The sequence below is a fragment of the Diadema antillarum genome, unplaced genomic scaffold, assembly GCF_040938485.1.
Source record: "Diadema antillarum isolate AM-2024a unplaced genomic scaffold, OU_Dant_1.0 scf00000110, whole genome shotgun sequence".
Classification (NCBI taxonomy): domain Eukaryota; kingdom Metazoa; phylum Echinodermata; class Echinoidea; order Diadematoida; family Diadematidae; genus Diadema; species Diadema antillarum.
In genome coordinates, this window is record NW_027270999.1 from 1,105,452 (window position 1) to 1,122,861 (window position 17,410).

The window sequence follows — 17,410 nt, forward strand, 5'->3', positions numbered from 1 at the left end:
CTACTATTGAATCCTCGGGAAGCAATGCCATTAGATTTACTTTCACTATTATCTTATACTTATTTTATCACCACTGTTATGATATTGGATAGTAGGGCCTACACAATGTACACGATGTTTACTTGTACAACACTGTTAGTAATAGTTTCTCTATCATAAATCGTCTTCGCTTTTCTTTTGTTGATAATATAATACTTTCATTATCATCATGATTATATTTCAATGAAAAGTTGTGGCAATCATAATTATCTTAAGCATGATTCTTTGTCATTAATACCATTTAGTCGTCATGCATATCATCGTCATCATTATTGCACATTATCTAGTAGCAGTATACTAGTAGTGGTAAATACCACCTTTACTATCAAAGGGGTCATAACCATCCACTACATCAGGCTGAAACTCCGTAGTCTAGTGGATATGGCGCCTGTCTATATAGCAATCAGAAGGTCATGGGTTCAAGTCCCACCCGAGTATGTATGCTCATGACTTTAGTCAGGCTATTACTAAATCACTGAATAATCCGTGCGTGTTTACGTCCATTAAAGGCAATTTGTCAATCAGCAAGAGTGAACTGTAAAAATCAGGGAGGTGTATGGAGACCTCACTTACCTTATAAAACATCTTCTTTGCATGATCAATATCTTTTCACATATCTTGTTTTTGCAGTTATTACAAATCTGTTCTGCTTATACATTGTATGTAAATTTCTGTGTTTATTTGATTTAAATGAATCTTGAATCTTGAATCTTGTTTAAAAAGATCATTACACTGCCAAAAAAAAAAAAAAAAAAATCGGATATTAAATATGAAACTCCGAGCTGGCGTTACATTTCCGGTCCTCGTTTGTGGTGTTATATTAACACCTACACGGGTGTCACTTCAAAATATAAAACTTATTTCAAGAAAGGTAATGTATAGTTACTATTGAACTTTTGAACTTCAACAAGACGAACAAGATCTTTCCTGTGGAGTACTGGAGTTTTGAAAAGAAATGTAAACACATTTACACCACAGTAACACCAGTTGGTGTGGTCTCCTGTTGACACTGGGCGGGTGTTATACCATTGACATTAACACCGGCAATATCAAATCAATACCATGTAAATAGTATCATTGTCGAATTAACACCAGCGCATTATAGTGTCAAAAATATAGACAGTGTCAATAACATCACAATGTGCCGTGTGAACACTTTTCAACACTATCATAACATCCCCTACTTTCTACACCTATCGGTGTGGTCCTCTATTGACACTTGATCAATGTCTAATTTGACACTTATGGTGTGAATTTTACAGTACACTGCAAAAAGTCCGTCGTTAAATATGAAACACCGAGCTGGTGTTAAATTTCCGGTGCTCATTCATGGTGTTAGATTAACACCTCCGAGTGTCCTTTCAAAATATGAAATTGTTTTTTGAACAGTTTCTTAGTTACTGCACTTCTTGTTAATTTTGAACTTGAACAAAACGATAAAGAATTTTCCGGTAAAGTACTTGATTTTTGAAAAATGTGTAAACACATTTACACCACAGTAACACCAGTTGGTGTGGTCTCCTATTGAAGCTGGACGGGTGTTATACCATTGGAATTAACACCACCAATATCAAATCAACACCATGCGGTGTCATTATTGAATTAACTCTAGCGCAGTGTCAAAAATATCACCAGCCACAGTGTCAAATTAACACCACGAAGTGCCAGGTGAACACTTTTTAACACCGTCACAATACATTTTCTACACCTGTGGGTGTGGTCCTCTATTGAGGCTTGATCGTTGTTAGATTTAACACCTATTGTGTTAAATCTAACACCGATGTTTTTACAGTGTACCAATCTTTTTTTTTCAGTGTATACGCGTCAAGCAGTAATCTGGGTGAGAGTTCAGGACCCTAGTTGCACACAAAGATGTAATCAAACAAAAGCCACAAGATCAAACATAAGTCAGATAGTATCAGCCTATCAGAATTGAGAATTCAGATGCGTATATTTCATTTTCTGACCTCTATGTCTCATCATAACTTTTATGCAAAAGAGCCCAGGGTCTTATCCGCTTTTGCACACGGCACTCTCACTCCTTTTCCGGGAAGCGTTTTTTTTTTTTTTTTTTTAAGACGGCACAGATTGGGGCATGGCGCGTGTTAAACCTATGGGAAAAACGTTGGGTTAGGGTTTTTGGTTAGGGTTAGGGTTAGGGTTAGGGTTAGGGTTAGGGTTAGGGTTGGGGTTAGGGTTAGGGTTAGGGTTTGATGGTTAGGGTTAGGATTAGGATTAGGGTTAGGTTTAGGGATAGGGTCCCCAATAGATTTTTAGGGTCCCCAATCTGCGCCGTCTAAAAAAAACACGCTTCCGGGAAAACAGAGACAGCGCCCTAAAACAGACTTAGGAGGGCGGCCTTACATAAACGTTTGGGCTTTCTAAACAGGGAGGTGGACCTCCCTGCTCTTAGCGACGAAAAGGTTTGGGGCTGTATTAACTCCGAGAAAGGGAAGAAAGGCACGAAAAGAAAAGAGCTCGAAAAGGAGCAAAATGACAGGAATTAAAAGTCCATCAGATTATACACAGAAAGAAAGAAACAGATTAATGAATTAAACACCCGCCAGAGAATAACGTGGAAATAACATATACTAACGCGTCTTATCAGTCAAAGGTGAAAGAAACCCAAATAGGACCTACATAAATGTGGGTTAAGGGGACAGTGTAACATAGTACCTAGAAGAACACATCAGCAAAGTTTTAAGAAAATCTGTTTAAAAGTTATCCATTTTTTAAGCCTAGAAGCCTCTATTGCTGGACAAGAAGACTACAGCATTGGTGGCGCCATTGCAGGGACAACGACGTAAAGAAAATAATAAAGGAAGTTAAACATATTTTCACTTTTCTTGTATTGAATTCCAGTTCAACTCGTTTATTTTCATTTCATTTCATAAAAACCAACATTAAAACACCCAGTGTTACAAGATAAAACACACAATCATACATAAAAAAACCCCACAAGATTACACTGTACAGGCATAAATATTGTTACAGATCACAAAAAGGGTAGAATGGAAAATGGCGTACACATAAATAGCAAAAGGCCTGTTAGCGCGTATACACCGTTGTCAAGTTTATCTGGAAGTGGAGTCTAAACAGAGCAAATTATTTTTCAGATCAAAAGTTTCATGCAGAAAATACACAAAATATTGTAATGCATATTGTAATGAAAGAGTGCTTGACATTAAGAAATTTTTATGGAATTCGCGTGATATTTACTTGTCCTGAAAAGGACATAACAAACTGAAGAACATTATCCGTAGTCTAGCTTTTCTTTCAGCAATAGCGGCACCGAAGTATAAAAAAACATTCAGCGGACTGTCTGATTTTTATCGAACTTCGCTGATGTCTACAATTCTGCTACATTCACTTGCTATATCAGTACTCTATGCACAACATGCATGTTGTACTAGATTCGGGTTTCATTCCCCTTCATTGATGTAGGAGGAAATGGAAGGCGAATTCAGCGACCAAGTGTTACAGCAATAACTCCCGGTCTACCACTTCTCCCTATACTTAAATTGGTCAAAGTTCATTCCACTTTGTCATTGTTTGTATACAGTGGTTTTAAAGACGCCAAATTCACGCGTGCAGACATCATTACGGCGAAGTTAAAGAAGCCATCCCTGCATAAAGCAAAACTTGATATTACGGAAGAACAAAAACAAAAAACAAACAAAAACAAACAAAAACAAAACAAAAAACACCCCAAGAATGAATCGGATATAATAATAGATGTCAGGTAGAAACAACAACAAAACTAGATTTCTGTAACAGTGACACACTGCTTTACTGGCAGTGAACTTGTGGAGGTCTTCTCAGTATTGGCCTGCAAAACAAGGACTTCTATTTGCAGTCGAGGCAAGTTCGGTGAAAAAGAAACATTTCTTGTCATAACTGCATGTGTTGTATATAGGGAAGAGCTTCTACGGTCAAATTGTGGTCAGTAAAGACTAATAGTGTTTTGTCAGTTTCTATGCATCTATAGCTGTTTACTCCTGCGTTTATGAGGTGTGTGATATATAAGAATTTGCGTTGTATATAATAATAGGTGTGCAAACTAGTGTTTGCGTTTGCGTTACGCGGGAGCGAAGAAATTCTTAATGAGACTTTTTTATGTATAAAAATTAATATCCGTTTATTGTTTCGCTATCCAAACAACAGATATGAGTATAGATATCATACAAATGCATATATCGTACAAGCCAATGTCAGTGCTGTGAGGTGGGAACTTCTCAGAAACCTGCAGTGAGACTATAAGTAAAGTGGAGTCTTTTATGTCCAAGTTTCAGGAAATATCTTGATTCAGTTCGAATTATTTACTTTATACTTGATACACATTCATGCATGCCTTTCATACTTTTGTACTGTAGTGGGTCTACAATGATCAGTACACAGAACACAGCAGGTGAACCGGGTCATGCAGGTTCAGGTTCAATGACATTTATTTCAAGCATATATATAATATAATTATATTATGAATGTATACATATACATACATACATACATACACATAAAGTATACACAAGTAACACATCTCTTAGAAGTACAAAAACTTGTGACAAAAGTGTGCCCTTAACACAAATAGTACATAATTGTATATGAAATCCCACAATATGCAGTTGCATAGTAAATTGAAATACAAACCGATGGAAGGACAAAAAGACAGAGACATAGACAGACAAAAAGAGAAACATAGACATGGACATACACTGCAAAAACATCGGTGTTAAATCTACCACCGATCAAGTGTCAATAGACGACCACATCCAAAGGTTTAAAGATACTATACGGTTAGTAATGGTGTCAAAAAGTGTTTACCTAGCACTTGTTAATTTGACACTGCAGTTGGTAATATTTTTGACACTGCGCTGGTGTTTATTCAACAATGACACCGCATGGTGTTGATTTAATATTGCTGGTGTCAATGTCTGTTTTCTATGTTTTTTATGTATTAGTTTTGTTTTTTGTTTGATTGTTTGTTTGTTTGTTTGTTTGTTTTTTTTTTTCATTTCTGTATATTTATGTTGTATTTTATCCGCATGGACCTGCGGAAGAACAGTCTTCGGACTGAAGTATGTTGCCGGGCATAAATGAATGAATGAAAATGTCAATGTTAACACCCGTCCATCTTCAATAGTAGACCACACCATACTGTGGTGTAGATGTTCACCCCCTCCCCTTTTTTAATATCAATTACTTTATCGGAAAATTTTTCATCGTCTTGCTCAAGTTCAAAATCAACAAGAAGAACAGTAACTAAGAAACTATTAAAAAAACAATTCTATATTTTGAAGTGACACCCGGAGGTGTTAAAACTACACCGCAAATGAGCACCGGAAATCTAACATCAGCTCGGCGTTTCATATTTAACACCAGACTTTTTGCTGTGTAATATCACACGGGCATTGACATTGACAGGGTCGTCAACTTCGATCAAAGGAGAGATGGAAGAGATGTATTGAAAAGCGGGAGAGTTTAGATAGATACAGTATAAGATAGGCAGATATATGGAGAGAGAGAGAGAGAGATACATTCACTTTAGATATGGGGAGGGGGTTAAAGGTCAACTTCGGAGCAGTTAGAGTTAGTCTGAAAACAACAAACTACAATTTAATTAGCACAACACTGAATATTATTGATAAAAATCAAATACAAATTAGGGAAGTTCTGAAGTTAAGTCACGCAAATATGTGAAAAAATAATTCCCGAATTGCTGAGGAATATGCAAAATGAGCAAACTGACGGTCATCACATCACAACTCTCCGTTGATGTTGATCTTTCATAAGCTGCATGTAAACTTAAACCCGAATTGGTCAAATACAGTATCACTGTTGTACTTTAATAATATTGCACTCTTCCTTTTCAGTGTAACTACCAAGTGGTCCGGAATTGCCCTTCATAGAGTATCATTTGACATCCGGGTTCGCCTCGAGAGCACCAGAAAACCGCACTTTCTACCATGTAAATGAATCAACTGGAAAAAACCGCGATAGACTTTCACAAGCGGCCAGTACAAACTTGGAGGGGGTGGGGGGGGGGGGTGGGGGGAGGGGTTCTGGCGAGCATGGTCCGCTTACTCCCAAAATTCTTTTCATTTCAAATTTTGTACTGAAAACTCCAAAATCCAAACCACAATCAATGATAGTTTGACCCCCCCCCCCCCCCCCCCGTCGGCATTTATCGATTTAAAGAGAGGCTATACTCTTTGGTATACAGTCATACCCCGGGTTACGGCGTTGCGTAGCGCCATCTCTGATATCATGGCGGCCAAATAGTCGGCGATAGTGACCCCATTGCCAAGTCTGCCATGTTTTGACGTTTTACCATCATTGTACAATAACTTTTTCCGAAACATGCTGTTAATACAATGTTACTAGTAATTCAGAGTGAGATCATTAATCCACCAACTCGTCCAATGATTACATATTTTTTTTAAAAATCATTTCTTCCGTGGACTGGTCTAATGCTTTGTGCGGTGCCGCTGTTTGTGTGTGACACCGAGATCACAGATCCTGTGGTGTAGTGTGTGGTGAACGCTGATGTTACGATGCTGCTGCAATTGCTCATTGCTGCAACACAATTTTCTATCATTAAACATAAAATATTACTTTCGCCCATCTTTATTTTTTATTTATTTATTTGTTTGTTTGTTGTAACCGAACCAGGGTACAGCGACGAAAAATCAAATAGGTAGTCAACAAAATGGCAGATTTTTATTTGGCACCCAGGGGTACCAAAAACCACATCAGTTGACAGGTAATATGACCCAAAGTCTAACATGAATGACCTTACGCAACATTCTACTGTGACATTGTGAGGATGGTTTGAACCCCTTTCTTTAGACTCGGGTGTTATAAAAATCTATAATGTTATGATGAATAATAACTTCATAACAAATAGTATACAAGAAAATCACGCAACAGTTAGAAGTTTTAGTATTTTTTTTTCTTCTATTTGCCACACTTCTCGTCATCCAATCATGAGAATGCACATGACATTATTAACCCGCAATATCATCGTATATATATATATATATATATATGTCATTCAGTTGTACCACCACTTCAGTCGTTGAATACACTGCATAGTACAAATACACATGTATCAAATTTGTCATTGTAGGCGAGCGTTATAGACATAATTAGTGCATATAGTGAAACCGCACTTCTTAACTTGCTAAACAAGAGTTGACAGACATATTATAATCATGATCAATTCTCATTTTCCCTGAATTATTACTTTCTCACTTTTTTTTTTCAGAATATTACCACAAATATTCCATTAAAAGTGGGAACCAGATCGTCCAATTTCAGTCCTAACTTTGCACAAGCTCGATCTTATTAGACGGTGTACATAAAAAGCCACACAGATGAGTGGGGCGAATATGGTGGTCTATCATGTTCCCAAATATTAATACTGGGGTACATATTGTACTCGATATGTATTTTGGATTTTCCTCCAACATCGCGCAACACGTATACCTTAAATATGTCGCGTGATGGCGCTATCCCGAGAATGCGTCCACCCCACCAGAACATGGATACCTTTTTCATAATTTCACAAAATGTAATACCGTACATAGTGGCATTTATAGATTTGTTGAATTCAATGTGGTCCTTGAGCAGATAAACCTATACTCTGAAAAACCCAAAACAAGATTACGACATGGGAGACTCATATTTCAATATCTGTGGCAATGTCATTCCATTACATGCTTTCATCTTTTGTTCTGCTTCCATGAGTACCTACAGCGAAGCGGCTATGTATCATCATCGTTCACTGTGATTTGTTACGAATTTTGAAATTATTCCTAGTACTTATTCCATTTTTATCATACATATTCCAATCACAAAAGATCCTAGCTGCAACTGTAAAAGTACGCCTTTAACCAATTTATAGATGTTTAAATCAAAAAGTTTGTATATCATCTTGATTTTTCTTTTAAAACTGCCAGCTCAATCAACAGACTTAGCAATATCTATGTACAGTCTGTCAGAATGTTGTACAGCCCCCCCCCCTTTTTTTGTAGACGTGTATTATGCAGATGAAAGTTTGGGAGGGACAAACAAGTTGAAGAGGCCTGAACATTATTTTCATTATCGTTACTATTATCACAATAATAACTGTGATTACCATTTATTACTATTTTGTTGTTTTTTGTTCTGTTTATATTTCGCATCTGGATCATCTGTTAAACAAGCTTCATGTAATCATTTGGTACTTGGCCAGCTGCTGAACATAAATTAAACATAATGGACCAGAAGCTCAATCGTTATTTACACGATGCTATCCTTTAAAGGTGATTATCCATTTCCTCAAAACTAGCTCTATTAAAACAAATAATGACTGGCATAACATTGCTAATTTCAACATCAATGTTATATTCTTACAATCACATACTTTTTCTTAGAATCTGCATTAGATTTGTACAGTATACAATCATATACACTACATATACAAATTGATTTACTTGTCTGTAGATCTACACAACGTTTTGGTAATTCAAGGGGATTTGTGTATAAACCCTTTATTACAGTTAGGTATCTTTTGCATAGAACATCTAAGTAGAATGGTACTATGAATGCATGTCTTCAGTTCTTTTAAAGGAAAGTATCAAATAAATCATCTTGTTAAACCGGAGACATAAGCCCACATCATTATTAGTTTTCAAAATGCGACTGTTTTCATTTGCAAATATATTCCTGTGGTAAATGGTTATTCCGATCCCTAGAAATTGTCCTGTCGACAAATAAGCGAAAATTGGATAGAGATCAGAAATGTGTGATATTACAATACCGGTGGTAATATCTTGGAAAATGTTATCCAACACTTTCACACATGCTCCAAGACATACACACTAATGACACATGGGTAATATTTTTCGTCCTAATACCAATGATCAAATATGACATCGAAGCTCCCCGAGTGCAATGCAATCTTTTCATTATATTTGTTTTTCTTCTATTTTCTTTTTGTCTCAGTTGGCATTTAGTTCCAAGTAGGCATTTTTTTTTTTTTTGCATCAGTACACTTTGCAAACACTCACATTCTTTTTTATTTCTAGAGTCTTTCTTCATCATCATTCAGAGAATACAAATAAAATAAGCTGATACCGCTGAACAAAGTAACAGAATAATCACACATTCTTTACTCAAATAACAAGTGCCTATGGATACCCTTTCTGTGTAATCTCTAGATATTTTCACAGAAATAGACACTAAACTTGATATCTAACACCTGACATTCCAGTTATCAAATTGGTAAATGACATGAAAGAGAGAGAGAAAAAACAAACCCAAATACAGTAATTGTAAACCGAAACAGAATGTAGGTCTAATCATATTATATATCGATCAAAGAAACCCAGTCCCCCAGCTGCTCTCTGCAGCTGCCCCTCCTAACCCCGTAGTCTTGTATGTTTTTTCCAATCCCTTTCAAGTGTCAATAATGGATATATCCACACACACACACACACACACACAACTCCCTCCTTTCTCGGTGACACAACATTTACTCCTGCGACAATTCCAAGGACTCAGGATTAGGGTTATAGTTGTAAATACTTGTGATAGGGTTTTAGGTTTACAATGTACTTGTATTTCTATGCGAGGATCAGGACAAGAATTTGGGTTATAGGTTTGTGATAAGAATTTACGTTCGTCTTAGTGTGCAGAGGTCTATATCTGATGGGAGCAATTGTTGTAGAAGCAAATGACATGGAATATCCTTTCTCATCGACATAAACACACACACACACACAAACACACACGCAAACACATCCTCCTTGCTCACCAGTCCAATTGTAGGCATTTGACAAATCATTATATTCATACTTTCATAATGCACACACACAATGCAGTACAAACTTAAAGGGATCTATAGTTTTGGTTGAGACCTAATTTCAGGTTTCTCACATTTTTTGATGAGATTATGAGAAACCTCTAATGAAATATGAAAGAGCATGTCATTCCATGAGGAATTCAACATTTGATGAAAATTGGTTTTGAAATGGCTGAGATATCCAAAACAGAGCGATTCTATTAAAGTGTGGGACCCACACTTTATTACGATCGCTTTGTTTTACTTTGTTTTTGGATGTTTCAGTCATTCCAAACCCGATTTTCATCAAATGAACTTTGCATTCCTGTTAAAATGGTATGCTCTGTACTATTTCATAAGTATTTTCTTGGCATCTCCCAAAAAGTTAAAAGCCCGATTTTCATCTCCACCAATACTGTACCATCCCTTTAATCTAAATATTTGTCTTTTATGTTACATTCAATGTAATGTTTACTGATCTTGTTTTGAAAGATGGTATCACTAACTCTATATACTTTTGTTTTCATTACCTGGTTTACTATTGGTGTATGTACAAGTTTGGAAATCTGAGTTTGATCAATTATTCCTCTCTTATACAGTATCAGGAATAATCGATGCATGTTTGGTACCCTCGGAAAGATTGATACAATGCAGTTTTTGTAAACTGATACAGCTGTACACTGTAGGCCTATGTGTATTGTTGTGTTGTATATTATCGTTTACAATCGGAGGTGTGCTGCAATTCAAATTTCATGGGTAATGTTAAAATTGAAATGCTGCAAAGTTTATGACTCAAGTTTGGTAAGTCATTCATTTTTTCCACCTTGTTGATGGGCGAGTACAATGTATCTCTTTGGCAGTTATGCCATGTAACATTATACTGTATAGATGATGACTGGCAGGGGAGGGAATATACCGAATGTTCCACCCGAAGGGTTTGACATGCTATTGAGGGAGGTTATAAGTCCCCAGACGAAGTCGAGGGACATATAGCCTCCCGAAGTAGCATTTCAAACCCTGAGGGTGGAACGTTTGGTACATGTTCCCGACAACAAAAGTCATCATCTGTTACATGCATATTATATGGGTTAGTTATGGGTTAGGCAAATTTATCCTATCGATTGCGTGAAAAATATGATCGTTCAATCGCTTGTTATCATTTGTCATTTGTTACATAAAAATGTTTTCCCATGGGCGAACATAACCAATGTGCCTCATCACGTGACTGTGTTTAGCCAATCAACAACCGGTATTTGACTAACCCATTTAATATCAATATTTAGGGCCTAGGCCTACATGGATTCAAACAGACTTTGCACAAGAAAAGAAACAACACATACAGACATTTGACAACAGGATTCACCTCAATTAATCTCACAGAGCCTTCACCATAAAACACAAGTCATTCTAAACAGAGTTTCAAGGGCTTAATTTCCAGATTTGCTTTACTCCATGATGCGGGTCTTTTGAACATTGCTTGCATGTTGTACAATGAACAACAAAATGCAAAATGAGCTATCAACCTTGCCTGGCATGGTACATCCATAAGCTGAATAGCACAATGTTGAACAGCACAATGTTGAATGTCAACTCTCATAAAATTGGTATCCATGGCTGACCAGCTGAGGCAGGACATAAATCCACCCTACCCACAAAAAACAAAACAAAAAAACACATGATATCTATTGACTACTCATGACTCATCAGTTTTCATTTTGCAATTTTTCAATTTAGACGTAATCCCAAATTCTGATACATGTACACTTGAACTACCATTTCACCGATAGCATAATTACTGTACATTGTATAAACTGTTATTTTCCCGATGGTTTAATTTTCGCAAAATTTGTAAATCACAGTTGGATCTCGAATGTAATAGCACGCGAAAGTGTCTCCGTGGGCTAGCTTAATAATATTGCATTTATGATAGCGTCAGTGCCAATTTGCAAAAACATCTGTCTGTGATCTCCTCATTCTTGAAAATATCTGTATGCGAAAATAACAGCTTATACAATATACAGAGCAGGGTCCCATTTCATAAAACTTGTTACAGTGTATCAGTGACAACTGCCACATTTCTGTGACAAATTTGCTCATAGCCAATCTGCTGCTTCAGTAGCTTAAAACAACTATGACAACTAAAAGTGAAACGGGGCCCTGGTTTCCATTTAAAAGAATTATGAACTCGAGATACAGTGTAGTACAATGTACAACAAGAATGACTTCACAAACCCATATCTGTCATTCATGAAAGGTAACTGGGTGCTGTCCAACAGATACAATTATTCAGCAAAATCCAAATAAACATGTATTAGAAAAGACAGTTAAACATTTGGAAAACAGGAAACCCAATTCCTTCATTTGAGTTTCTCATTGGTCATTGGTGAAGAATTGTCAGTGCACTAATGTGAAAACTCACTTTGTGACTCAACATTGTGACAAAAACAAGAATCTGTCACGGGACACAGCCATCTATACCACATCCCCTCACACAGTACAGAACTTGATTTATAAACCATATGGTGTTTTTACTCGGGTCTGGGTCATCAATTACAATGAAATAGAAATTTGATGGAAACTTTTAGCATTTCATAATTCTTATCTTTCATTGTACATTAAGTTAACCCTGGTGAACGTTTACAGTACTATGTACATGCCCTTCATAAATGGTATGCTAAAAATGCTTTCAAATAACCCCTTTAAATAAAGAACCAGATGCACTGGGCACATATCTTGCAAGATCATATAGCCAAAAGTATACCAGTTGCAAGGGCGTCACCAGCTCTTTTAAAAGGGAGGGGCATTTTCATATTTCTACTTCCACTTCCAGGTTTCTTCAGCTGACAAGCAAAGAAAAACAAAAAACCCAACCCCCCCCCCAAAAAAAAACAAACAAACAGGTCTTTTATCTGCGCGTATGAGAGGGAGCAAAGTGACCGAGCCCCTATGAGCGAGCGGGGGAGGGTCTGGATGGGGGGTGTCCCACCTCTGAGACCATGGAGATTTAAATTGTGCGTGCATCATGATAACTAAAACTTTCTCTTTTTTGAGGGTCTGAAGGGGGGTACGTTCATCAACGCATCCCCTCTGGTCACGCCCATGAATTGGTAACATATTCCAAATGTTTCCCAAATTTTTAAGTAGGCCAATCAGACAGAACACAGTTTTTGAGTGCACTTGAACTGTACAATGATGACCAGACACGTCTTTACATGACAATTACTATCACATGTGACTTGCACATATTCAACGGAGGGATACAGTGAACCGTACAGGCAACTCCAATTTATATGAAATCCCTAAGACCCCGTTTACAGTGCGGGGCTGGGCCGAGCCGCGGCCGAGCCCAACCTGAATTGCGAGGCCGGGCCCCGCAATTTTGTCCGTTTACACTGCCGGGCTCCGCCGCGCTTTTGATTCAAACCTTTCAATATGTTGTCGTAGTGGCGCTCTGCTTGTAAACAAATGCAATTTGGGATTGTCTGGTTTTCAGACCCTTTGCCAAATGAATTCCGTGGTGACCAAGTCGCCGTTCGGGCAAAGGCCTTTGCTGAAGGAAAAAATCCTTTGCAGGACAAAACCACCTTAAACTATACTAGTTTTCGACGTTGAGGGGGTTAATATCCTGAACAGTGAAATAGTACAGGCAGAGGGTTTGGAAATCAGACTAAAATTGGCCACGCATTTGGCCCAGTTTACATTTACACTGAGAAAAGGCGGGGCTCGGCCGGGGTTCGGCCGTGGCTGAGACCACCTCCAGAGCGAGGCCAAATGCGAGGCCAATTTTGGCCTCGGATTTGGCCTTTTGCACGTTTACACTGAAGCGGGGCTGGGCCGAGCCGCGGCCGAGCCTCGTTCTGTAAACGGGGTCTTAGACTGGCAGCTTTCTTTCAATATATCGATTTGTTTTTGTTTTATCATAGTCGAACAGTGATGCATGATGACAAGATACAAGGATAGATTTCATGTAGAAACAGTGTATGATATTTTTGACACCTGAATTTTACTTCATTATTTTTTTTAAGACGAAATTTCACTAACTGTACTCGTACAATGCATTGTAGGCCCCCAAATCATTTTGCTGAAAGCAATGAGACAGTGCATTATTTGAAGCTCCCAGAGTTACCAATCTTCCCCTATGCATTCATGTGATAGAAAAAAAAAAATATGACTGAGTCAAATTTGCAGTCTTAAAACATAGCATTGGATGAATTGAAGGAAAACTCTATAATCTAACTCCATGAGAATGAAACCATATGGCCCAAATTTACGAAGGTGGTACAATTGAAACCATGAATTAAACCATGGACAAAGACCATAATCTTTTATGGGGTGCCAAGTATCGCATGGCCTATTTCATTATGAAATCAGTCATCATGACATGACCATTTTGTCAATGATATGTTCATTTTTCGTTAAGAAATATAACATTTCATAATGAAATAGACCATGCGACACTTGGCGCCCCATAAAAAAACTATGGTCTTTGTCCATGGTTTAAACCATGGTTTCAATTGTATAACCTTCATGAATTCGGGCCTTTGAGTCAAAGGGATCTGAGTTATACTAGTAACTTGAGTCACACTACATTAAATACAACTCTAGTGTACTCTCCTTATTTTCTGCACAAGTGCGCAGGCCCCTGGGAGCTGATCGGACACAGCTCCATCCACTCATGCATCAAATGTCAAGATACCTCAAGTGGTTCTAAGCTATGTTCACCACAAAGTCAATTACAGGCTGATAGACAACCAGAAAACATAATGTCTCCTTCAAAGACTTCACCAAGGAGGCATAAGAAGGTAACTTTGGAAACCTTTTCGTTGAGAGGGGCAGAAGTCACTACTGGGCCATGTGCTATGACATAATGATTTGCATCAGTGCTTCAGTTGCAATCATATTGTCATCTACATTGGTTGAATGCTGTGGCAGTGATGGTGCAGTCATTGCTGGGGGCTGGAGATCCTCTGACACCTGTACTATCTCTGGACCATCCTCACCAATTCCGTTGGCTGTCATAGCACTGGAGACAACATCAAACTGGGCTAGTTGACCAGAGCTAACAGAACTATGGACTGGTTCCACAACTGTTCTTGGGGTTGATGGCATCTCAGCTGTGCTGAATGTACTTTCACTCTGGGGCTCTTGTTCTGTGGTGGGTAGACCTTCTGTAGGAGGAGGCTCATTTGTTGGGAGGACTGATTTCCTTGGTACCTTACGCTCAAGGTGAATATCATGTTTCTTCAGGAGATGATTTCTCAGACTAGGGAGATCAACAAATTCTTGCTCACACTCAGTGCATGGGTGAGGTTTCCTACCTGTGTGGGTGAAGTAATGCTTGTCAAGATTTGCTTTCGTCAGGAATGTCTTGCCGCATGCCTCACACACATGGTTCCGAACATTTTTGTGCCAGTCTGTATGCACCTTCAAGTTACTAGTAGTGCGGAATTTTTTTCCACACAATTCACATGTGAATGGTCTGATATCAGTGTGACACTTCTGATGGGCATAGAGATGTGAGCTTCGCTTGAAGCCTCTGCCACAAACATCACACTTATATCTGCACTCAGTGCTGTGAACAGTGTCACAATGCTGGCTCAGGATTCCCTTGGATTTGAAGCTCTTGCCACAAATGTCACAAAGATGAGACTTTTCAGTGTGGACGTTTCTTTTGTGAGTAATAACTTCCGAATTTGTAAAGAACTTTTTGTGACAAATGTCACATTCATACTGACGTTCAGAGTGGAGACGCATATGGTGCTTCAACGTTCTGAGGTCATAGTAAACTTTGTCGCAGTGATCACAGGAAAACAACTTATCCTTTGTATGCTCTCGATTTAAATGAGCTTCCATTGCTCTCCGGGAACCATGTGGTTTTCCACATACTTCACATGCATATTTGTCTCCATGTATGTATTTATGGGCAATGAAAGTTATCTCATTGTGAAAAGATCTTTGGCATATTTCACATTCAAAAACTTTGCCATTTGCCCTGTTTTTGTGCATATATTTGATATGTAACCGGTAGTTTGAGCAAGTGTCAAATACCTTGTTGCAAGTACTACAAGTATATGTCATCCCAAAGTGTTCAACAGAGATGTGTCGTCTGCGGTAATAATCTGACTTGAAATGTTCACCGCAAATACCACATTGGTGGGGATTTTTACGATGATTCTGTGTGAATTCAGACGAGCTGCTTTTAACACCTTCTGTGGACTCAGTGGGGGATATTTTGGTAACTGGTTCTTCCCTTGCTTGTGCCTGTTCCATGTCTTCACTTTCTTCACTTGGTTGTGCTTGTTTCCTGTCTCCACTTTCTTCACTTGCTTGTGCCTGTTCCCTGTCTCCACTTTCTTCACTTGCTTGTGCCTGTTCCATGTCTTCACTTTCTTCACTTGGTTGTGCTTGTTTCCTGTCTCCACTTTCTTCACTTGCTTGTGCCTGTTCCATGTCATCACTTTCTTCACTTGCTTGTGCCTTTTCTATGTCATCACTTTCTTCACTTGCTTGTGCTTGTTCCTTGTCTTCGCTTTCTTCCTGCTTTGTCTCCATTTCCTCGTTCACATCCCCATGCTCTGTTGTGGAGACCGCAGTCTCCGCAGTGTGCCCAACTGGCTCTCCTGCTGATTCTTCCATCTGGGAGTTGGCTTCAAAAGTAGTATCTCCATTTGTCTTTCTAATGTCTTGAAGCTTTATGGATAGTGTGCGCAAGTTTATTTTCTCTCGTGGTACTCTCCCGCAATCATCTTTCTCATCAGTAGCTGTCTCATGGTGTTGTATGGTATCTTTCCAAGTCAAGTCCATCACAATGTCCATATCACTACACTCCTCTACCTGACTAGTACTTGAGGGAGAGTTTCTGCCACAGTTCCTAGATGATCTAGCAGTTTTACTCTTGTTAGCATTCTTCATGTTCCTTATCTTTCCAGGCCTGTCCAGTTTACGTGACTTCAGTGCTCGCTTTGACCGTCGTTTGCTGGTCTTATCCTTCTTCCCATGAACCTCAAGTTCTCGGTACTTTGACACTGTCTCTGCAAGAGTTAACTCATGCTCCTCTTGTAGATGTCTGATGATAAGTTTCTGGCCTTTGTGAGTAAAGTCACAGCGATCACAAGCATAGGTCTTCATCTGCTCTCTTCGGCCCGACTTCCTGACTGTATAGGTCTGGCTCTTCTTATAGGGTATATCGCTCAGAGGAATCTTGAGATCCTGGAGTTTTGCTAGTATCTCTCCAAAGGAAAAATTATGCGCCTTTTGGAGATGTGTGATCATACTTTCCCTTTTTTTGCGAATATGGCCACATTGGTTGCAAGCATAGACTGATGGCACATGCTGTGCTGGACATTGCAATCGATGAATATCCCAGTCCCAGGTGTGCCTAAACCAGGCGTGGCAGCTTTGGCACTCTAGCCCTTTGTCAGTTCTATCCTCTTTCTCAGCATTCTCTTGTGGGGTTGCCTCCTCCTCACTTAGAAGGTCTTGATCCCAGAGAGCATAGCCATTGTCATCACTGGTGTCATCATCCATAGCACCACTACCATCTCTCAT

The 17,410-nt window shown here is 38.6% G+C and overlaps 1 protein-coding gene across 1 annotated transcript; it reads right to left on the bottom strand.

Annotated features, from left to right (window-relative positions):
• Positions 1–14,719: 14,719 nt before the first annotated feature.
• Positions 14,720–17,410, bottom strand: LOC139719424 (uncharacterized). Its single transcript, XM_071630840.1, has one exon. It carries the CDS (start codon positions 17,408–17,410, stop codon positions 14,720–14,722), a length of 2,691 nt encoding a protein of 896 aa, XP_071486941.1.